At 38.3% G+C, this 25,128-nt stretch overlaps 1 protein-coding gene across 1 annotated transcript in view; it reads left to right on the top strand.

The window, feature by feature from the left end:
- Positions 1–25,128, top strand: part of CACNA2D3 (calcium voltage-gated channel auxiliary subunit alpha2delta 3) — a 382,512-nt gene that overhangs the window by 103,112 nt on the left and 254,272 nt on the right. Inside the window, exon 4 of the mRNA XM_058812839.1 lies at positions 16,496–16,555. Within this exon, the coding sequence (XP_058668822.1) occupies positions 16,496–16,555 (60 nt within the window). The remainder of the gene's footprint in view (positions 1–16,495; positions 16,556–25,128) is intronic.

Genomic DNA, 25,128 nt, shown 5'->3' on the forward strand with positions numbered 1-25,128 from the left:
ATTTCTGATTGCAAAATGGGAAGTGATGTGCAGAGTCTGTGGTGTTTCATAATGTAAATGTGATAATTGCTAGATGAAGGTTCTTTGGAAATGCTTCTAATATTTGATTTGTCTTTAGCATGACAGAATTTCATAATTTATAATGTTTTACACAATATTAATTGATGTGGAAGAAATCTGTGTAAAATCTGTTAAATGAGCTGAGAACTACACGAATCCAAGTTACTTTGGGGATGTCAGTAGTTAGACATCTCAGCAGAGCAAACCACATAATTTTTCAAGGTTTGATCTTCATACATAAACAATATTTGAATATAGCAGTTGCCACACAGAACTCGAGAATTTAGTACTGTAATGTGAGGTGGCTGAACAGCTGTTTTTTTGCAGTATTGCCAAAATACCTGCAGCAAACATTCACCTGTCTTACAGAGCTAAAATCTCTTTATCATTTTAACTCTTGAACCTGAAAAAAAAAACTCTATCCATTTCAAAGAAGTGATACTTCCAAATAAAAATTAGTTCTAGATGTATTAAACCCAAAAGAGGATAAAAACCCAACCCCAAATCTGAGATTTATTTCTTCATTTCTGAGTAATGTGATGGAAAGCGAGTGGCTTTGCACTGTGTTTCAGGGAGGACGAGTATCCTACCAAGGTTATTAGAGAATTATGCATTTCACCTTTAAAGTGCCACTAAGGCTTATCATTAGCATATCCTTTGATACTTCCATGGCATCAGGAAAGACATAAACCAAAATAGAGAAGGGACTCATAAACAAAACAATATTGTGACTCTTGGCTCACTCAGAATGGTAAATTTTTCTTTACCTTTTCTGCAGACCTTTAAAATGGAGATAAAATTGTTTTAAGAACAGTGCAAACTTGTATCACAATGTAAATGATTCGGGAAATGAGCCCAAGCCAGTGTAGCCTGCATAAATGAAAGTGTTATGTGTGAAACTGCTGTAAGCAGGTCAGAAATAATAATATTGGGGCTTTCTATTAGCTTATCTAGCTTTCTTCACAATCTTTATTTAAGATGGGCTTTTCTGTTGATTCTGAAGTAGATTTGAAGGCAAAGTAGCTGCCTGGTGAAATACTGTGGGACAATAACTTTCTTCCTTTGGAGGTTCCACACTCTCTGTGTGAGCTGGAGTAAACAGGGTAGGGCCGGACTTGCAGATTTCCCTGTTTCTTTGACTGTTTCTTTGCAGATGTTAAAATTTCATATATACAACTCATGTATAAAAAAGGTAAAATTAAGATATTGTGTTATTCTTCTTGCCTGGGCAGAGAGTTCAGAGTGACGCTGGTCAGCGCAACTTTTGTAACAAAATGGGATCTGAATTGATCAATATCCATATTTATAAAAGAGAGTGCTCCATTGTGGTACTTGCAGCTACTGTACTGTTTTATTACTCTAAAAGGGCTTATTCTTTGTTTTTTTGCTGTTTCTCTTAATGAGGAACTGAAATATTTTTCTAGATGTAGCAGTGGAGATCCCTGGGGTTCAATGCCTGCTTTTGGAAATCCCTACTGAATGTCTGAAGAAGAAAGCAATATCCCAACTTTCAAAAATTGAGGATTTAATTGCCATTTGCACGGTCTGTTACACATTTGTGTAATAAAATTGACCTTGCAAGTTTTATTAGTGTACGACTTAGCCATCATTCATACTTCTTAAAGATTCATGGGAAACATCTTACACATTTTTATTTGAATATCGTTTGGCAAACAGTTCAAACACCGATTGGAAAAAGACTTAACTTGAAAAGAGTAAGCAGCATATGCAAAACAACTCCTCAAAATCCCAAAACAACAGTATTTCCCCCTCCTTCCACCCCGAAAAAATGTCTCCCAAAATTCAGCACCAAAGGAATTCAGAGTTGAGGCTGCCAAGATGATACTGCTTAACAACCCTAATCCCAGCCTTTATACCTAAGAGCTCTAAAAAAAAAAAGTTTTTCTTTACTTCCTCAGTCAGTTGAAAACTATCAAGGCCGAGGGGACTGCAGGCATTAAGCCTGACCACCAGGACATGATTTTGGGAAGGCTGGAAATGGCACATTCTTCAGCAAGCCATGTAATGTGTGCGGTGGGAACATGGCAGTCCCCATATGGAAGTCCTGCTGACAGCAGCAAAATAGTTTTTGAGCAGCATGTACTGTTAGCCTGCTCCAAAGAGCTGTGAACTGTGTGGTGTGGAAGCCTGGGAGCCTGCACCAGATCCCTCTTCCATCTGTGCACCACGGCTATGGTGCCAGACAGGTAGTAGGCTCTGCTGTGCTCTGCTACCCTTCATCTGCTTTCATGGCTCCCACTAGTAAAAGCAGAATTACACCGCTGAAATTCAGTTCAATCAATGGAATTCCATATGGCGAGGGGTTGGTTAGTCACTTGCTTTCAATGCAGACTTTAAAGGGCGGGAGCTTTTCATTTTGACGATATTTAGGTTCTTAAAATCAGGAGTAGAGTGCTGTTCAAGTTCCTGGTTTTAATAGATTGTGGGTTTAATACAATTAGAAAGCTACCAACAAACAACCCCACAAAAAAACCCACAAACCAAAACACCAAAAAAAAACCCCCAAAAAAACATGCCAACAAAAACACCCCTCCAACATCTGTAGAAGAAAGATATGTTTTTAACATGCTGGAAATGTGAATGAGTTTGAAAACAGCTAAAGCTTCAAAATTCTATTCTTCAATGTAAGACTAGTTTTTTTGTGAAATTAGATTATTTAAATTTTTTTTTTTACTACAGCAAATGTATCTTAATGTTTGAAAATTTTGCCCAAACTCAAACTAACCAAATGCCCCTATAAAGTGTTTGACTTCCTTTCCCCCTCTTGTTCTTGATAATTTGGTGCCAAGATTACTCACACCTGGTGCTTTTGTTTCTCCTCAGTATTCTGATTGCCTCTTGAAGCTCTTCACAATTTCATTCTTCTACAAATGGCTCAGCTGTCTGGAAAAGGGCCGATTGCTTTTTTGAATTTCAGCATTGAGAAGCTCAGTAAAATACTCTTTTGATCTTTCTGTAATTGTTTTAACAAAAATATATCTGCATTTGTGTTCATTCTTCAACTTTGATTTCTTCACGTATTGAAGTTGCAAATTACTCTGGCTCTATCAGTGTTATCTTCGTTCATCTTCTCAGCTGTTCTCTGTGAGTTCTGGCTTTTACTTTTCTGGTGAAAATAAAAACTTGGATAATTATTTTCCCCATGCTGCTGATTTACAAGCTTTTCTCAGGCCCTCTGTAGTCCTGTTTTGGCCCTTCCTTTGTCCTCTATTGCTGATCACTTTTGGATCTCTCAGTGTATTTCATACTCATGGCATGTTTCATTTGCTCTGAGTATTCTCTGGAACCTCTAAGGAACTCTTCTAAACCCCCAAACCATTATTGAATTATTCCCCAAAAATTTCTGTCCATGATTTAGAAGAATTCTACCTGTGCACTTTTGCATTTCTCAAATGGAATCCAAACATTTCATACCTTCTGTTAATTTATTTATTTCAGTAATTCCTTTGCCTTGCTCTATCAAGATGGTGCTTGTGACACACAGTGGTGGTTGGTGATTCCACCACCCCTGATGTTTTTTTGCATCAGGTACATTGACTAATATAAAAGTTTTTCAGTTGAATCCCTGGAAGTATACCCCTTGTGCTGTATGACAGAATCTGGTTTTACCCCTTTTTATTTCAGCTACTAGAAAAGCCCCAACACTCAAAACATCATGAAAAATCCTTGTTTCCAAGGTCAAGTATTGAAAAAGTAGAAATGCCATTTAAGGTTGGCAGTAGATTATTTTATTGTGATGCATTCTAATTATTTAATAATTTCTCTTTAAGACCTTCTGACCTAATGAATAGAGCAGACTTATTCAAAGGTTAAATCAGTACTGCATGGAGAAAAAAAATTGCATAAAAATTAATATTTTTATGTTTAAAAAATGAGTTTTCCTATGTAATATTCAACTTTGTGTGCCAGGGCTATCTACTCATAGTGTCCTCCAGGAAAAAAAAACCCTAGGTCTGATTTCTCTGATTGCAAGCTAAAACCCTATGTTGCTATGCAAAAATCCTAAAAATTGAAATTCTTTCAGGTTGGCTTCAGTTAAACCCCATGTTTTATTCTTCACTTTTCTGGATATAAGATGCAAAAATAATACAATAAAGATGTTCCCTAGAATAAGATAATTGACGTAAGAAACTGGGGTTTTTTTGTTACAGACTATTGCCAAAAGGTGGCAGTCTTTGTCCCCAAAATCCTGTGCTCTCTAGGAAATGTTATATGGCAAACATAATTTATTCCTAGCTACACCAGATAATAAAAATTACTTTTTAAGCAGACATAGAGGGTAAAACCTCCTATATTTGAAAGTTTAAGGGTGACACAGCTATAGTTATATTTTATTTTGACAGTGGAATGTTAAATAACAAAGCTGGGAGGGGAGCAGTGATGGGGAAAGAGCACTTCACAAGTAGACTGCTAATGAGCAAGAACTACCTGGGTCTCAGATTTGGTTAGTGCCTGTAGTGCTTCAGCTTTGGGAAATGCTGTTAGGATCTGATGCTTTAGATCAGTAGGTTGCTGTGCTCATCAATCAACCCCATGAAATTAATAGAAACAATCCACTTCCATTAGAATTTGTGTTCAAGTTGTTGATTTTTCTTTACGAGTGATTCAGTTAGATCCAAGCAAAGCACAGATTGATTTCTTATAAAATAGCCTAAAAAAGGGAACTGATGATACATGATAGCCTTGCTAAATAGGTGCAAAATTTGGCTATATATTTTGTGTTTAAAATTGTATTTCTTTTCATTTTGTTGTTGTGGTTTTGTTTATTTTTTACGGTGAGTGCTGCTCAGGCTGTGGGTAGAAGATGGGCTTTTTGGCAGGGCTCTGTCAGACCCGTAGTAAGGCAAGGGCTTCCTCTACTTAGCTGAGGAAATAGCTGAGTAGTCCAAGAAGCTTGTGAAAGTTAGTAACATGTCAACATTTATTAAATTATTGAGTTAAAAGTGAGAAAAGTTAAGGCATTTTAGAATTTGTCAGTGTTACACTCTGAATTCAAAAGTGTGGCAGGCAAATTTCTTGTCACCAACTGAAGGGCATGGAAGGAATGTAAGCTGAGCTGCACCTTGTGTTCATTATATATGCGATATCTCTATCTAATTTTCTGAATCTTTCTCCCAAGGTTTTTCAGTCAATGGTATCTCAGATTTCCTGCCAATAGTTACAGCAGACCAATAAGATGTTTTCAGATGAAAGAAGTAATTTCTCTGACTTTTTAATTTTTTTATGTCTATTTATTGGTACTTACATTACTGAGGTCTTATATAATTTATAAGGATTGTGTGAGATATCAGAAACAGAAAACATCCAGTTGGTGAGAACTCATTCTGAACCATTTAAGTGTTACACAGAAGTGTTCTTAATTTCAATTTGCTCCTTATTTCTTCAAGGGCCTATGATGAAAGCCTAATTACTGAGCATGTTTTACTCATCTTTGTGTCCTGGTGCAGTGAAAACATTAGTTATAATGGTTTGGTCATAGAAAATACATTTAATTTCCTCTTATTTTCAGTAGAAACATAGAATGATTTGGGTTGGAAGGGGCATGAAAGATCATCTTGTTCTACCCTGTCCCAGGTTGCTCCAAGCCCCAATGTCCAACCTGGTCTTGGACCTTTCCAGGGATCCAGGGACAGCCACAGCTTCTCTGGGCACCCTGTGCCAGGGCCTGCCCACCCTTGTGGGTGATTCTCTTATAATCCAAGATAAATGGAGAACTATTGTTATAATTTACTCTCTGCCTCTGCAAACTTAAGCTAATAGGTTTTGTTGGCTCGGTTGTAGTCTTGGTTGTTACTTTTTGGACCTGCAGGTGTTGGTTAGCTCTGTGAAGACTCTTATTGTTCCCCAGGTGCATTTTAGAAGCACTTTGAGAGGCAGAGAAAAAAATTTACTCAGAAAAATGGGAGTATTCTATGAAAAGAGTTCCCTAGGTCATACCAAAATCTAGAGGTGTGTCAAGCTTAATGGAAATTTTGTGCTGTGTTGCATATTTTACTTCATTTCCCAAATAAATCTGCATACGATAATTAAATGGTGAATGTTTCAGTTGATAAAGACTAATTAAGAGGTGAAAGTACAGCTATCTTTTAGTCACTAGGAGAATACAAGTACAAGACTCTTCTAAATAGGTAACAAAACACCCACTGGATTTGAACTTGTTCCCTTTACAAAACAATGCAGATAAGGTTTTGACTATGCAATGCAGCCTTTCTTTGGGTTTGGGAATTTGCAATTTTCCTTTAATTACAAGGGCAGTTTAATATTGTTCTTAAGATAGAACTAAAAATCCTACTATTAAAAAAAAGTATTAGATGGGATGGTGTCTGTACCTGAATACAGACTTGCATTTAATTGTGACTTTGGCAAAGCAATACCCCTGTACTCTCTGGGACTTGAGCATTAATCCACAGGTACCACCAAAATCCTTCAGGTACATGGAACTGATGTCCAGTCAGTCTGGACAAATGTCTACACCCGAGAGTTTTTCCAAAAGCTCCAAATCCAGAGAGTTTCAGTATAGTCCTTCATTCATTTTTTGTACCAGACCAGCCAGAATATACTAAACTATGAAAAGACTAAATTATCACTTAGTCTGAAAGTTGATTTTGTAATTATTTCCAGCATTCTCAGCAAAGAAGTCTCCAGAACTATAAAGTATGGTTCAGGAGACCAAAGAAACTTGGAATTTTATCTTTGAACGTCATCTTTTTACAAGAGAGAAACTGGGGGAAATGCAATGGTTTACTCTTTTAAACATAATACTGATGTTCTTTTCATTAAAACTCTGCAGCACTTCTGTGCTTGGGAACCAGCTCTTGAAATTGGCAGGGCTGGGGCCTTGACACAAGGTTTTCTTTGAAATTCTGTTCCAGCTGGATCAAGATTTTAGCATTTGGAAACTCCACACATGGAGGCATATGGCCATTAGAAATGTATCACAGCAAGACTGTCTGCAAGTGAAATCTTTGAAAGTTCTTTGCAGTGTGAATTTTCTGTGCAGGGTTGAACAAGACTTTCCCCCAGCTGGATTGGGAAATTAAATACAAGTCTGTATTCAGGGACAGACACCATGCCATCTTTCTTATTGCAGCAGGAAAGAGTGTCTTTGTCTGCTGAGGCACTGTCAGTGTGCCCATGTGCCCAGGAGAGAGCTCTCATCTCTCTGTGCTCACCTTGGGGCACTGGAAATTGGGAGGGTCAGCAGCCAAGGGGGTCTCTTGGTGGGTTTAGGAGAGGCTGAGGAAGGTTCCTGCCACAAGGAGAGCAGAGACTGGGGAAGAGTGAGATGGTCGAAAGAGAAAAAGGTGAAAGAATTAGACTGCGCTAGTGCAAGATATTCTAGACGTGCTTGATGAGAGTGCAAAGGGAATAGGGAAAACTGGAAATGGAAGTCAGCAGAGTGAGGAATTGGTAGGGACCTAGAAAAGCTTGGTCATGAACATGTTTGACAGCGTGCACACCAAGGCTGTTAAGCATCAGAAGAAAGAATGGCTGATAGGTGCTACAGAAGAAGTGGAGAGTAAAATGAAAAACTTAAACAGTGGAGTTTGTGTCACCTAATGTGGTATTAAAGAGCTCAGGATATGGAGAGAGGAGTAGGAAAGAAACAGGAGTAGGTCTAGGTCTGTGCTCAGTAAGAAAAGGAACAGGACTAAGCCATGGCTGTTTTTGAGGGCAGAATTTGGTACATTCTATTATTGAATCTGTTCTTATTTAACTTGAGATATAACACTGGGTTTCTAAGTCTTGGTGAATGCATTCAAAATCCACTTCTGATGCATTTAGAAATGGATACCAGTTGCTTTCCTCACATCTTCACAATAATTTTCTATTTGCCTCAATATCTATCTTAGAGAATTCTACTTGCAAGAAGAGGCTGGGGAATTTTTAGTTGCAAACTTGGTGTTTCGTTTTCAGTGTTTTAAAATTTTCCTTTTCAGTTAATCTATTGGCAACTGACATCCTGACCCTGTCAGAATTAAAAACCAGTCCAGTGGATGTTGCATTGCTTGGTTTGAAAGTGAAGACAAGGCTCTGTGCCTTGTGATGGAGTGCTGGGCTAGGCAATGGAAGTCTGTCCCTGCAAACTCTGGAACTGACCTTTGTTTGGAGTAATAAATCTTGAGGGTTGTTTTTTTCCTGCTGTTGTGTGACAGTAATCTGGTTGGAAACCGAAAGAAGGACAGTATATCATGACTGGTTTGGTTGAAGCAGACCACAAATTGCAAGTTGAATTTGAATTAACTTGGGGGACTGAGCCTTAGTGCAGAGGTGAGGAAAAAGCTGAGTGAGGGAACAAAGCAAAGACAATTGATTTCACTTGGTGCTTCTAAATGTAAACAGAACAGAAACACCTTGACTCATCCCAGGACTGCTGGCAGGAGAAAGTGCTGCTTCAAGTGTCCTTTCCTTACTGAGTGCACACGGGAATATTTCCATTTCCCTTTAGCTCATTTGTGTTGCGCATATGGTGTGGGATTCATCTCCCTCAGTTTCAATCATATAAAGTTAAACATCTAGTGAAGAAAAGAGTGAAGGAAAAGTTCCAAAGGTCTTTCTGTATCTCATGAGCTATTTTAGAATGGAACATGTAGCACCTTTGGGGTTTTCTGTCTCTACAAATGAAGGATGTTTAGGAAACTTCAGTGGAGAGATGATTAACTTTCAAATAGACGAGGTTAGGTGAGATGATAAATTCTACCAAAGGAGAATTTTTCATTAAAAGAATTAGACTGAAAACGGTTATCTCAAATCTTTCTCAAGCAAGACCTGCCGAGCATCCAGCAGTGGTGCTGAGAGCTGTCAGAGCTGAGGGGGAGCTGGTTTTGCTCAGCCATGAAAATCCTCACTGTCCTCAAATGCAGAAAAGACAGTCTGGCATTATCTGAGCAGGGAGCAATTGTGACTGTCAGGTAAAGAGTATGACCTGTGTCACCCTAAATATTAACAAATCAGATGTGTGAAAAATATTAACAAATATTAACAAATATAACAAAATATTAACAAATCAGATGTTTTAATCTAGGGGTTTCAGTATAGGAGAGAGGGGAAAAAGGATCATTATGACACTCACAGGTTAGTGTTGACAATATTTAATGATGTGTGTAAACAGGTGAGTCTATGGACTCATACACAGGCTGCTTCCCTTGCTTTTGGAAGGTGTTTACAAAGTAGCATTTTGATTAAATTTTTAAATGTATGTGGAAGAGAAAAATGCACTGGTTGTGAGCTACTCATTGAAAGTAAAACTTTACAAATTGTATTGCCATATTGCAAGTGAAGTGAAAATGGTGAATAAAGGTATTGCCAGAAAATTACACAACCTTGGGTGGATGTGTGGTTGGTGCAAAATTCTGAAGAATCTTCCTCTTGGCCCTGAGGCAGGAGAGGTGGCTGAAGGAGCTGGCTGTTGCTGTACCCCAGCCAGACAAAAAAAAAAAGCACATTTTAAATGTCCCTGGAACAGCTCTAAGTTGTGTCTGCAGCTGAACTGATTCCTTGATGTCTGGGACATATGGAATTAAAAGTATGGAATAAAACCCTATTTAGCACCTCATTCTGCTCTGTGCTAGACATAATAACATGGTAGGAGCAGATTTGATAATCTGCATATTTTATATCTCATATATTGGGTTTGTGCAGCCTTTGAGCACTGAAGAACTTGGTACAAGACAAATGTGTTATCTTCTTCATATGGAGTCTTCCTTCAATGCCCTGGCAAACTCCAGATGCCATAATTAAATATAGTGTCAGCCTAGTTGAGTAGAAATGCATCTAATTACTCCAGGATTGTCTTAGCCACTGTTATGCAATGTGTGAATTTCATGTACTTTACTCCACTTGCAGTTTCGTTTCTGTTTTGTCCAGCACTGTGCCAAGCTGAACTCTTGTTGCTTCACAAAACCAGCTAGCACTGTAACAACAATCAACCTGAATATCTGCCAGTTTTGAATGAATATAAGTGGATAATTGAAGTTATTTGCGATAATTGCATATGCTAAGCTTTTAATTTATTTTTATCCTTTATTTATAATTTCTGCTTTGATTGTGCTTTGCTGCACTTAGTGTGGCTGAGCATTGTCTGGCTGGGTTGCAGTGGAATTTGATAGCAGTCACAGAGCAGGCAGTTTTTGTGTGGCATTAGTTGCAAGACTGATATCTATCTTAAGCCACAAGCACTAGGAATTTGAATAGCAAAGTAACAGGCACCAAATAATTTTTGGTGCATCTTGGTGACAGCAACAGCAATTTTAGTGCTAAAATTCCCTAGAAAATACCACACAGCTGAGGAGAACAATCTGGGGTATAAAACACACTGCCAGGCTTTCTGGAAAGAGGAAACCTTCTGTGTGTGTTTGTGTGTCCCCACCTCAAGGACTGAATCAGCCACACTGCCTTGCCCTGCTGCTGTGCTCCTGAGAGGAGCAAATATCCCTCCAAGGTCAGCATCAGAGTCTGATGCTCCTCTGTGTGCTATGGCAAACAGGTGCAAAGCTTTTTGTGATAAAACATTGAGATTGGGAAGCCTGTTTTCACCCTGAGGCACTCACTGCTATCTGATATGATACTGGATTTGGGCATGGGAAATAAAAGTGAGGCTGAGGAACAGCATCAAACTCTCTCCTGGCTTCTTCACCTTGTCTGCTAAATGAGCTGTGAAAGGAGCAAACCCCAGAACTCTGAGGGAACTCAGGAGGACCTGCAGCAGAATTAGCACCATGCCAGAATATTACCTAAGCTCACTAAATGCTAATAAATCTTATACCCTCTCTAAACAGCCCCGCCTTTTCAGAAGTTTACAAAGCACCTGCAGCCTTACAGATTTGCTGGAGATGAAAACCCCTTTTTCACATCAGAAATGAACCCCAAAATGGGAAAGTCTCAGGAAGGTGCCTGGGTAATGTCCTTAAAGTCCAGTGATCTATTGCTGATCCCACATGCACAGTGTGGGTTTCTCACGGGGAAGCCAGTGAGGAAAATTGCTCTGATGATGGAAACCCAATCTCATTTCTCTCCCAGGAATACTTTCAACTGCTGAACTGTGTTTAAATAGTTATCTGGCAGCACTTTAGGAAATATTTTTGGCATATTCACAGCTCAATTACTGTAAATTCTGATTGGAAATTAGACATACAAATCAATAGTAAGGCTACTAAAATTGCACTAAATATTTCACCTGAGGAAGGGTAACTACTGGTAGTCATAAGTATTTTCTGCACACAGAAAACTGGTGTTCCAGCACACAGACTGCTGCTGGTTTTTGGTTGGTAATGTAGCAGAAACCTTGATACAAGATATGAAAGACATAAAGTTTTAAAAACAGGCATAGGTTTTCCATTCTTGTTATCTGCTGTTTTTCTTAACAGAGTTCATTACATTTGATTAAGATAGAAATCTTGCTTAGAGATTCAGATACAGGAGTCAGAGAGACAGACCTCGTAAAGTTACACAAATGATTATTATTATTTTTAGTTCCAAAACACATTTCAAATCTACATTGAAATGATATTAATGTTTTCAGGAACCTCAAATAGATCTGATGCCATGGGAAATAATGAAAAAGTTTGTTAGGGTTCAGGGTTATTTTTTCCTGTGGGTTGAATGCATTTGATGCTAGAATATAAGAGCAGCCTACACAGGTTTGTCTACACTTTTTTAATGACTGTGATATGCCTGTGCATTTTTAAAAAGAAATGTTATTAAATTATTATTATTGAATAGAAACTATTTATGTTATGGACTTAGATTATGCCAGTGTAAAGCTGAATCTAGTTATAATTTAGTTTGAGCTATCAAATTAATTGATGCTTTTTTGTGATTTGTAGCAGTTTAGTTTTGAGAAGAACAATTTTGAGAAGCATTTCTGGTTTTATGTGTTGCAGTTAGTTCATCATAGAAAAATAGAAAGGAAACAATGAAATAATTTTTTTAAAGATTTCATAGTTGAAAAGAGAGAAGGGCACAACTTCTGTCAACACTCATGGATAAAGATTAGTAACCCTCCACAGTTCAGGAGTTCAGAAACTGTTTCAAAATTGGTTATGCTTATGAATTTATTTAATCTAACTTCAAAATGGGATTCTAATGAAGGAGAATCATTGAGAAATAATCTGCAACCCTTAAAAAGTACATGAAACGAGAAAATATCACAGAAGCAAAAATAACTACCCTACCCCTCTGGATGTTTAGCTGATTTTTTTTCTTGAAATTGTTATTTTCAGCTTTTGTTTTCACTTCTCCTCTCCATTTCTGTTCCTTTTCCCCCTTATTTTTTGTTGAATTCTTCTTCATCCATTCTGTTTCACCTTTCCTTTGCTCTATCTATAGCAACCAAACTTGAAAGAATTTATTTGGGAATATCAGTTCACTGAAATTACAGTATCATTTGTCGAGAAAATTACCTTGTTAGGTAACTTGAGAGATAGTTCAGTGACTTATTTTAAAAAAAATTACTGTGAGGTAAAAACCATTTCTTTTTCATCTCTCAACTTTTTCTGTATAATTTATAACATTAGTACCACTGAATATACAAAACATAGAGCTTATGTTTTGGTGACCATTTTGAGGTTTTTTGTGATTGTGTTATTTGTTCATCTCCTGTTTCATGCCCTCTTTTTATCCATGTTGCATTGTGATATTCTGGGTCAGGCATTTCATCTTTCTCATGTTTATGTGTGTTGGGAAAATTCTAAGGATTAGTTCCTTAACTGGGAGAGCCTCAATTGAGCTGTGCCTTGGAACATTATAATTGCTTTATCTAAAGATTGCGTGCTGCCCTCGACCTGCCTGTTTATGTGCACACAGACACTTTTCCACATTTAGGGCTAAATTCTTCTAAAAACACCCTTGAATGGTGTGAGTGTACCAGTTCTCACTCTGTGCTCATAATTCATTCCATGTAAGTGCATGCAGATAACTCCCAATTCCCTGCAGGATAACCCCAGCTTGGGAAGCATTTACTTGCTCCAGCAAGGATTTGAGAGCATGGTTGCTCAAATGAAAATATATTGGCATTTCTATTCAGAATGTCATTATAAACTATTAAGCTGAAATTGTTAATCATGCTAATGTTGAGACTCATTTGTAGATAACTGCTCAGTCATTAAAATTTTTTAAAAGGGATCTTTTGCCTCCATATAAAAAAGTTGCAGCATTACATGTGGTTTTTATGTTTTTGTCTGCAGAGTGTTAAGGAATTTCTTCCATTGTGCTTCAACCCTTTGGGGACCTCTTAAAAAAAAAAAAAATCCAACCAATTCCCCCCTCAAAACACAAAAAAACCCCATGAAACATTTGCATTCAATTTCTTCATTCCGATATAATTTGTGTATATCCACTAATGTGTCATTTTGTGGAGTTGGACTTATTACTGGCTTTCCTTCATAATGGTGTTGAGATACTTTAAGCAAACTGTGGTTAAGGACTGACACATAGAAAGTGCAGCACATGCTTGTATTTTTTTCATTTCATGTACCAAAATTTTAATTTTTTTATTTAGTTTTGTTAGGGCAAAGCACAAAATGTGCTTACATATTTGCTTCTACAGCTTCAAGGAAAAATTCCTGTCAGTAGACACTTTACTTCTTTGTCATTGAGTTTCTTGTAGAGAATGTTGCTGAAATGTACATAAAAAAAGAAAAAGTAACAACTGAAATTGTAATGAATAATTCAATAAAATAAAATGCAGTACTTTTCATTTCTGAGCTGCTCTTGTTACCAGATGTTTCTACTATTGCCCATCTTATGCTTCTCTAGTTATTTCTTATATGTGGGGATAAATCTTAGTTTAAATTTATTTCACTGAGGCAAAAATGTAATTGAAACACATTGGGATCAATACAAACTATATAAGAAGCCATTAATTATTTTTCTAGCCCGCCAGGTACTGATATCTAATATCACTGGTATCTCATGAAATGCTATAATAATTTTTCTTTTGATGATTAAATAAGTATTTCAGCACAAAAAGAAAGACATGGTTTCCTTCTCCATGTATTCTTTTCTGTATGAAGAATTTTTTTGATCCTTTCACGTTTTTACTCTCAAGCTCATCAGTCATGAACTTTTGTATCAGGTGAGCACAGAGTAGTAATACACCTATGCCTTTATTATAAAGGAAAATAAAGGTAATGCATTGAATTAGAGTAGTTATTTTACATAAAAGGCCTTTTTCATGTTTGAAAAATGAGGGCTGTATTTGTAAAATCCTTTCAGGAGGTCACTAGCACGCTGATTAAAGTTAGGCTTCTGAGAATGTTCAAATGTGTACGGATTTATTTCAGCTGCTATAAGGCTTCCCCTTCAGAGGAGAAAATTTGTGTTATTTCCCTTTTTAGATTCTAAAGACAAAGATTTGGGGCTCAAATGAAGGTTCATTTATGTTTCACATTGCAAGGTCTGTTCTTGGTACTATTCAGATAGTGCAGGAGTAGTGGGAACAACAACACAGATGTTCACAGTTCCATTTGAAATGTTTTCCCTCAGATCCCCTTCCTGCAGCAGGTTGGGATGCATTGTTATGTTTGGGTTCTTTCACCCCTGTACGTAGGAAGGTGAGCTCAGACATTTTGCTGGTCCAGTTCTGGTTTGATTTGCTCGGTGTTGGACCCAGCTCAGTTCCAGTTTGGGTCAGATGGGTTTGCTGTGACCAGCTGGGTTTTCATGGGACAGGATGTTTAAAGCTGGAACCAGCCAAATGTCAGGGAGCTACTCCCAGCACGGGGCTCTGGGAAGGTGACCTCTGCTTCTCTGTATCAACTGAGGCACCAGGAGTATTTCCAGCTTTAAATTGTATGTTTGAGATTGTGGTTCTGCAGCAAAGAAAAGTCTGGAGAGCCTCCCCACGGGGTGTGCAGGGAAGGGGCAGGAGCCTGGCAGAGACCCCGGGGTTTTTGGGGCTGGTGCTGGTTGTGGGTGAGTGAGAGATGGGATGGGGCAGGGGGAGATGGGATGGGCAGCTGGGGGTGGGATGGGGCAGGAGGAGATGGGATGGGGATGGGATGGAGCAGCTGGGGAATGGGATGCATCGGGGGAGATGGGATGGGGCATCTGGGGGTGGGATGGGAGGGATCAGGGGGAGATGGGATGGAGCCAGGGGGAAATGGGATGGGGCAGCTGGGGGTGGGATGGGGCATCTGGGGATGGGAGGGATCAGGGGGAGATGGGATGGGGCAGCAGAGCAAGGCTGGGACTCTGCTGCTCTGCAGACCCAGCGAGCACAAACCCTCCCTGCAGCCACCGGGGCTCTGCTCAAACTGTCAGCGTTCTGCTCAACCATTTGTTCTGCATTGGCAACCTGAAATATTTTTCTTGGTTCAGTTTCCATTATAGCTCAAACTGTATAGCAATCAATATGAATTCTGATTTCATTTTGATTTATATCCAAAGAGTTGATAAATGTGCAAACTGTTATGAAAAGGGAGGAAAAAAATGTGTGCATGGCTGCCCGCTCTGTGTATTGTTAATGAGAGTCTGGACCTCGCTTTGTGATGTAAAATATGTGAAAACATACATGTGTACCAGTGTCTGATAGAGCAAAGAAAATAAAAGACACAGAGTATTCTTTGTTTGATTTTGGCTTGTACATATACGAATGCTCAGATAGATTAAATGCAGTCTAGAAGGCATTTCTTCCATGGTCAAAATACTCTGAAGTATAAAGAATGCTGAGTAAAACCTTAGAAAGGGTATAATGTCAATCCCCAATCTCTGCAGCAAACCCCTTTAGGAATTAAATGGTTCAGGTAGCTGTGTTTTGGTGCAACCGTGGTTTTTTCCTGTCAGATGACAATGGTGAGGAAAAATAACTGCTACAAGGAGTTCTGGATATTGTTAAGAGGGCAAAAATCCTACTGAATTGCTGCCATTCAGTAAATGTTACTTCTGTAATTGCAGAAAAATCTTATGATAATGTACCACGTTAAGGTAGTACTTCAGTCTGCTTGGTAAACAAACCTAGTCTATATTTTTCTTATGATTTATAGTTGATGTGTAATTTAGAAATTAATTTTTATGTCAGTTTCTTGAAATCAAGTGCATTATTGGGGAATTCCTCCTGTTTGCTGTTATGGAAGATTTGAAAAGTGCTCCTAAGTGCAAAATAAAGTCCATGTGAAATCAACTTTATTTCAGAATGGGAGATACAGAAAGCTGAGCACTGGTGAAAAAAGAGACTTTTTTATTTCTGTATTTATTAATAAGTGGGCTGTTTTTAGAGTTTTGTACCACCATCAATGGGTACTGAGGGTTTAAAAAACTTGGTCTTTTATTTCTTTTTTAAAATCTATATTGTTTATTTCTATTCAGTGAAGTAAGAGAGCAGATAAATTGCACAAAATGCTTAAACAATCTCTATTTTTATATCGGGTTGTAAAGTTGTTTTCTGTTATTTCAAAGACACACTTTTTGTTTTCAGCGTCTTGTTGAAGCTGCAGAAGATGCTTACCTGAAACATGAATTTGATGCTGACTTACAGGTAGGAGATAATTATTTTCTTGAATGTTTATCATCAGAGTATAACTAACGGTTTATACAACAGCTTGCTTGAAGAAAGCCAATCATGTGAGTAATAGAACGATGCTGATTACAGAAAATGGAACTAATGAAGGCTGGCTCAGTATTTTGACAGGTTATGTACTTAGTGCTGGTGTGTTGGGACACCAAGCAGGTGGCTTTTACTCTTTCAGAGATTTCATTTAAATTCCCTTGCATATCTGCGGAGATCACATTTTAAACCCAGCAATTAGCCTCGTGTTGTGTCGCTGCTGTGAGGAGCTGCTCTGCTGAGAGTCGAGTTTGCAGATGGGGAGGGACCCACAGGGATGGGATTAGCTTGACCTTGGTTTGTGCCAGTGGTTTGTGCTGGGATCTTGAGCAGAATTGCCTTTTCTCTTTCCTAGGAGCCCTTAGAGCTGCACCACTGCTGGGTGCTCCCTTTAGGAATAACACTGGAATGGAGCAGCACCGTGGCAGCTCACAGCTAAAAATGGTTAAAACAAAAGCCTTTTCCTGAATAAGACGTATAATTAAATAAGACACATATTAAAAAAAAAAAAAAAAAGTTGATTTTAGAAACAGAGTAATTTAACCTTAAAATAACTAGATCCATGGTTTCTGGAATGATTGTGGTTTTTTTGAATGTTAGGTGGAGTTTTGTTTTTGCCTCTCCCTAGTTTTTAATTTAAAACCTTCTGTCAATATTTGCCATAAGTCTATTTTTAAATTTTGGGCTTAAAGAATTAAAGGAAGCAGAGACTTTTTCCATAGACAGTTTCCCATACATGTATCCAAGAAATAAACTGATCTTTTAGGTTTTGTTTTCAGGTTTTTTTTTTGTTATTTCCAGTAATCACAAACCACTTTATTTTAATGAAAATATGATGCAAATTACTGATTTCTGTGCAGAAAGGAAGAAAAAAATAGAGTCAACTTATCAGAACCAAGCATAAAAAAATTGAGTTTAGAAGGCTGTGATACTGAGATCTGTCAGCCCAGGCTGGAGTGAGGATAAAATGAGCCCACTGAAAATGATGATTCACATTATTGTTGTATATTTGAGGAGTGCCGAGTTCTCTATTCAAATGCTTTAGAGTTCTATTATGCCCCTGCCTTGCAGAGGTGTGCAGCGTTTCATTTTGTTGAACTTTAAGCCTTGGAGAAATAGGAACCATTGTCTGAATGAACCAGAAACACACTTTATAGAAGATGTTTCAGAGGGCTGCAGTAAATGCTCCTCCACTGCAGGACAGTTCTCACTTTGGCAAAGTCCTTCATTTGCTGGCTCTGGCGATATTAACACTTTGAGGAAACCAGTTAAAAGCCATTTGTGTCAGCAGCATTAACAGGACAATCGAATCTTTGTGTGGAGCTCTGTTGTTTATTACTGTCACGGTCCATTAAAGCTAATCAATTGTTAATCTTGGTTCCAGCGACCCCTTTGCAACCCTTCCTGGGTGATTGTTGTTCTTTATCAAAAATCTCATAATACCATCTGCTCAACAGAAAGTAATGGCCAGGATGATTTGATAGTGTACATTCAAGTGGAAGGGGACAGGAGGCTTATATAATGTACAGTGTACACAATTCTGCTGTCAAAGAGGAATTTCTTGGCATTTGTATTGCTTTGGCCGATGTGTGGAAGACAGGATTAAATGCTTTCAATTAGTGATATGTGATACAGCATCAGCCTGTGCTCTTCGTGCACAGGTACTCAGGAAATTCAGGAAGCAAATAAAGAAAGTGGTTTTCTTGCTTAGGAGAATAACAATAAAGTGGGTAACGTCTTCTGCTAGGAGATGTTCTGCTTAAAAAAAAATCAAATAATTTATAATCATTGTTAACTGAAATTTGACCTCCTGATCTTTTACTAGCTCTGGGCTTGAGAGTGTGTTTTGTAAGATGTGAACTGCCTTGTTATGGTTCACAGAAACACTGTGGTTGATTTGGTCTTCTGTGTCTCGAGGACAGCATAGATAATATTGTTTTAGCACATAAAAATGATAGAAGGGAGAAATAAAATAATATTAATATTTTTATTGACTGTAGAAGAGCACCAAGTTAAAGAAAATAATAACTCTAAGAGTTCACCTTTTAGACTGCTGGTATTCTCTTCAGCAAAGCTGAAACTGTATTACTTGGTTGGACTAAACCTGATCCCTTCTGGGCATTTTTCTTAGTAACATTATTAGTTTTGTCCTTAGTTATTCCATAAGTATTCTAATCAATAAACTGTAATTCTGTGTAATGGTCTAAGCACTCAACTATCTATCCCTGGATTGAATCTATTGGCACCACTGACCTTGTAGTTATAAACATAAATAAAATTCCCAGAGAATTGAAAGAAATAAATCAAAATGGGTGATGCGATGTTTAACTCATCAGCATTATACACTGCATGTTTGAGTAACGGCCAAACTATGAATCAGTGAGAGCAGACCTTAAATCTTTACCTTGCAATATTTGGGGTTTGGAGATTTTTTTTTTCTTCTATTAGGGATGTGAGGTTATAAGGAAATAACCTTCTAAATGCTACTTATATTTGAGTCTCAGTCCAGGGTTTTCTAACCTTGTGGGTAAGGATGCAAGTCATTCTGTATTATTAAATATTATTTTCAAGTTTATAAGTGGAATTTCTTTAGTCATGCCTAATGCATTTGGGATGTAAAATAAGTTACCATTTGTATTACTGCAGCAAGTTGCCCTGTCACAATATATTCAAAGGTGTAAAGAATTGCTTCCTTTATATGGGAATGTCTCTGTGCTCACCTTTGTTTAAAATGAAGCCGTTTCCCTGATTTTGTCACTTTAACATAATGGAAAACCCCCCCAGCACAGAGGTCAACTGCTATTTTCAGATACCCAGGAAGGGGACGGAGTGTTGGCTGTTGCAGGTTTTGAAGTGGTTCTACAATCATCCTTTAGTTTCCTTGGCTTAGCTGTTTGCTACAGAAAAGATTTTGGACAAAGATAATAAAGAGGGTACCATCTTCTGCTAGGAGATGATTTATTTAAAAAAAAAATCCAAATTATTTGTAATTATTGGTAACTGAAATTTTGGCCTCTTGATCTTTCACCACCTCTGTGCTTGGGGGTGTTTCCTGAGCTGTGAACTGCCTTGTTGTGGTTCACAGAAACACTGAGGGGTTTGGTGTGCAGACCCCTGGAAGAGGCTCTGAAGTGGAAAACTCTTCCCTGGAGCTGCCACGTCCCTAAGAATTTGTTGCTCACTGTGTCACCTGTGTCACCTGAGCTGAGCTCTGTGCACACAGAGCTGCACAGAGCCAGGGCAGGACCCCTCTGGCAGGGCTGGGCTTTTTTGGGCTCCCATGATCTCAGGAGAGGGTGCCCAGCAGTGGGGCTGGTGCTGGGCTTTACTCCGTGCAGCAGCAATAAGAACTTGTGCTTTGTTTCTTACAAACAAAAAAAAAAAAACCCCATTAATTTTAGAAGAAAGGTTTATAATAACTTAGTCCCTACCCAGTTTTTGTACTTCTGACCCCAGTGACTGGAGAAAGTTATGTAAAATTTTGTCATGACTACTTGTTCATTTGCTGACTGATTTCACTACAAACACACATCTGCAGGGTAGTTCTTTTATTTTCTGTGTGTTAATTAAGTTCATTAGTTCATTTGCTTTACGTTCCTGCCGAGTTTTCTCTGCATGTGTGTGATGTGGTGATAAAAAAGCAAGGTTATTTCTTTCTGCTGGAATCAAGGCTGGTGCACAGTTGATGCACCGGAATTACCAGATTTTATGTTTCTGATTGTTATAGTTTTACTTCCTGCATAAGACAGCAGAGATTCAAGTGCCAATGTGTTAAGGTGGTTGACCTTGTTTCGGTTTTATGCCTGAAGACTAGAAGAGGGTTAATCAAATAGTTTTTAGGAAAGGATTAGTTTCTTTTAAGAATACTCTTAAAGTTAATATAGTGGGATAAAAAAGGAATACTGGTGTAAGGCTGTTTTTCATTACTCATTTTTCTAAGATCTATAACATATGGCTGAGCCTTAAGGAAAAGGTTAGCAAAACCATGCCAGAGTTAGGTACCTGTCTGCCAGATTTTGCTGTCTGTTAACTGCAAATTGCATTTCATGTCCTTGAAAAATCACATCCTTACTCTCAGACTATGTGTGTTGGCTACATAAAAAACCTTGTGAAATCAGCAGATGGAGGGTTAAGGGGTTTCCAGTGGTTTACACATGTGAACAATGCACTTTTTTATACAAAAAGAAAGACTTCAGATGTTTAGGAGAAAGCACAAATAGTAAAGGAGGGCTGAGGAACACAATTAGTCCAGTCCGTGCACTTCTGGGTCTAATCCTCCAACTGTTAATATTACACAATAGTTTATTGTTTAAGGAGAGCTGTCTGACTTTTTCTAATTTTGCAATTTAGCTGCTAAATACAGAGCCTAAATAAAATAGAATGTATAGATATAAAATCATAACCTAAATTGATGGTACTTTAAAAAAATCTGACCTAAATGTTCATTTAGTATAATGATGCCAGGCAAAAATTTATGAAGATGGATTATTAAATGTTTAGGGATTTAATCAGCATTTAAACAAATAGATGATAATTACATTGATATCAGGTACTGAAAAATACAAGGACAAAAAATCATTGAGAAGAATTATTCCACATAATCTTATGAAACTCCTGTTATAACACATGCATTACTTTTATGTTAGTACTTCAGACAAGTCTGTTTGTGCATTTATAATCTCACGAATATTGCATGAAGCACATGATAACTAAATTTGCAGTCTATTAATATTTCTGGCTGTTAGAATAATTTCCACTAGTCTGAATTCAGCTCTTGAAGGGTCCTGGACATGCACAGTGGGAAAGGGAAGCCTGTTGCACTTCAAGCCCTTGTAACCAGCAATTGAAATGACTTTTTGAAAAGTGCATTTAAAATAGCAGTGCCACATCTGAAGTTTGACATACTTCATGTATTATTTATTCAAGCTGCATATTTTCTACATCAGAATTCAGCCTGTTTAAACTCCAAGCCTGGAAACAGCCTGAATTCCTTTTTAGACTTTGAAACATCCTGCAGGCCCAGGTGCCCTCAGCTCTGTTTGGGTGGGATGTGGACACTGCAGCCGGAGCTCCCAATAAGGCAAGAGGAGGAAGGGATCCCTGGGAGCTCACACAAATCTGAGCTGGAAACTGAGGCTGTAAACTTCTGCACAGCTCCTGCACAAGTAGCTGCAGAGCACTCCAGGTTATTCATCAGAGGAATCTGGAGCTCTGTCCCCGGGTGCCTCAGCCAGGCTCTGCTCTCAAGGGCTCATCTCCATCTCACTCCGACCCTCAGGCTCTCTCTGGCTTTGCCCGCCCAGCTGGAGACACAGTTTGGATACAGCTAGGATGCAAAATGCTGCCAGGACCTGCACAGGTGTGGTTCTTATTCTGAATGGTTTGAATTTTCCCATACTGATCAAAAGATAGGGGAGATCAAGGAAAGGCAGTAAGCACAGAATTCAGAATGCCCTTAAAAGCTGACTGCATCACCAAAGGCCCAAACTCTTAAGAATTGCAGTGCACTTTAAAAGCTAAAAGGAAGGAAAAAGTGCACAGAAATGTGAGTGCTTAGTGACTAATGAACTATAAGACTCAGCAAGCCACATTTAAATCATAAAAGCATCTCTTAGAGTTTTTATTTGGTGTTAGTTTTTCCTTGGTATTTTTTTCTTTCATAAAATACTTCAGGTTTTTTTTCTGAAAGAGATAAAAGGTTCCTCTTTGCAGTTCTTAGTTTTGTATTATTCTTATTGATTTCTGTGAGCTCAAGTTAAGGACTTCCCAACTGCTCTAATACTGCAACAAATTGATTTTCAGATTTTTAGCCCTTTCAGTGGAGAGCATTTTAGCTTGTCTGCTCTTTCCTATTTATTTGTTGAGGTTGCCAAGAGGAAAACTGAAATGGCTGTGAAAATATTGGGAAAACAAATTAAAAAAATCTTTAAATGCAGCAGAATTAATACACAAAGTAATCTTCAGAGGAAGACTTCCACTTGGCCTTTGCTCTGCATGCATGGCAGGGATTAAGTTTCAGAAAGGGAGTACAGAGAAAGAGGGGCCATGCACCTTTTTGTTATTTTAATTTTAGAGCTTCATGTTTTCTGACTCTGTGGCAAGGGAAGAATAAAAGAGAAACAAGGTTCTGTGAAGCCAGACTAGCAATATTTTAGCTCATCTCCTAACGATAAATAACTTCATTTATCATTTTTTGTGCTTTGGAGTTTTTTAGTTTGGGGGTTTTTGAGCACTGCATGTTGAAGACGTTTGGATGTTTGAAGACAATAAGGATCAGTGGATAATTTCTATTACTTTCCTTCCTCCCACATATTTATCTTGCTAAGAACTGTGTTCTCTTACTACAAACAAATCAAATGTAAATAACTAGAGTAGTTTTATTTTTGCTGTGAGTGATTTTTTAAGTTTGTTGATAACTTCTGTTGACAAGGAGTGACTTTGAGCACAGAAGAGCTGAGTTTAACTCTCTGTCTCAGAAGCAGAGATGCAGGAGAGGTGATTTTTCAGCAATTTTGTAATTTTGATGTGGTTCTGCAGTATACAAGGGGCCCATCCAGAAAGAGCAGTAATTCTCTGCCTGCCTGGTTCAATAGCTGTCCTGTATACTCAGGGCTTGACAGCAGAGGAACTGGCAGCTCTGGGCTGACTTTGTTACTGCAAATAATGTTCTCTGCTTCTGAGGAAGTCTGGCACAGGTTTCTGGAGGTTGGTTCTTCTCCCTTCACCTACAGGACTTGTCCTCTTGGCACCCTTAAGCCAAAAGTTTTTACTCTTGCCAGACATTTCTGGGTTTACCCTTGCCAACCTCTCCCAGAGCTGCAGTCTCTATCTGAAGTGTGTGAGGTGTGCACTGAAGAACACTCCATAAATTCAGCTCTACCCATCAAATATGGACTCAGTGCTTTTTCCTCCTGATACCTGCTGTAAAAAATTACTGAATCGTCAAACCTGGAGTTGCCAAAGAGCTGCATGACTGGCTGATAATGCTGTTTTCCTGAGATGTTACCTTTTATATTTATGTGGTCCTTTGTTATGTTTGCTTGCTACCAGCAATGAGAAGGAAATAACTTTATCATCCCATGAGTGTTTTCAAAATTTCAAGTTCTCTGATTAAATATTGAGACACCCCAAAGGTTTTCCTGAGCAAGAGAAACTTCTGCTTAGGAGCAGCTCATAATCACATAGGTGGGGCTCTCAGGATATGAGCAACCTGTTCCAGTTGCTTCTCTAGTGAATATTAAATTATTTGTATGATGTGAAGCGATTCAGCAGAAGAGTTAGTGAGGCACTCAGCTCAGGAAAGCCTGATGGATGGGGCAGTTGTTTTGGATCTCAGAGGCTCTAGCCTGAGTGTCTCTCCTGCTTGGTTCAGAGGAAAGCTTTGAACAGCAGCACAGATCTTTTCCTCTCTGGCACAATTCTGCAAAAAAGAAATGTGTTTTCCAAAACTAAGAAGATTACCAGGTCACATCTAACGGCACCAAGAAGATGGAACAGAAAGTATTTGCATGCAGACAGTACCTGTACAGTTTTTCCTCTCCCATTCTCAAGTCATTAAAAATCTCCAGGTTGGGTTTTTAATGCTCTTTGTATGCATCTTGTAAGTATTAGAGACATGTTCAAAAGAAGTAAAAGCTTAAATTCTTGCATATTCACACAAACTCATGAGTTTTATAAATAAAACTGAAATGCTATTTAGAATAGTGATAAAACAATTTGTTGTTTGCAACACAGAATTCTTTCATTTATTGTTTTTGCAAGGCAATTCTTTAATTTATTCCAATAGAACTGAGGAATGAACAAGCATGTTCAGATCAGAGGAAAATGATGTACCAGAAGAAACCAGTCACATGAAAATAGATAAATTCATTTTCAAGCAGGTAATAGGGAGAAAAAGGAGAGAGACGGTATGAAATGAACATTCAGCAGAAAATCAATAACAGTACTTAATCCTTAAAATTAGAGTGAAATTTGTCATATCAAACTGGGAGTGAAGGTAAACTTGCAAGAACTTTACCTGAGACTCCAAAACAATTTACTCTCAAAATGCCCAGGGTTCCTTCCCAGACTGTCCAAACCAGAATAGATTCAGGCAATATTTTTGCTTTCTCACCCAGCCAGAGCAGTGTGCACTGTGCAGTGCCACGGTCTGAGCAGCTGGAGGCTTTCCTGCATTTCAAACAGCCTGGCCTTTGGGCAGAGATGATCCCACCCCAGGCCCTGCCCTGGGCACGGATGGACCTGTAGGCAAAACAGATTAAACAAGGCAGGCTTTGTTTTGTGAAAGGAAGGATGTGGAGGATGCAGAAGAAAGCAGAAACAGTGCAGAAAAAGGTTAAGTGTCAGAAGACTGTGAAGTGCAGGAAAGAAGGCTGGAGAAGGAGAAATACCTAAATAAAGTGTAAAGGCAAAGCTGTTAAGTGTTAATATTCAAGTGTTTCAAGAGTACTGACAGTAATCTTTTTGCAAGTCTCTCTATGAGCCATTACCTTTGCCTAAAGTGA

The sequence above is a fragment of the Ammospiza caudacuta genome, chromosome 12 (genome assembly GCF_027887145.1).
Source record: "Ammospiza caudacuta isolate bAmmCau1 chromosome 12, bAmmCau1.pri, whole genome shotgun sequence".
Lineage (NCBI taxonomy): Eukaryota > Metazoa > Chordata > Aves > Passeriformes > Passerellidae > Ammospiza > Ammospiza caudacuta.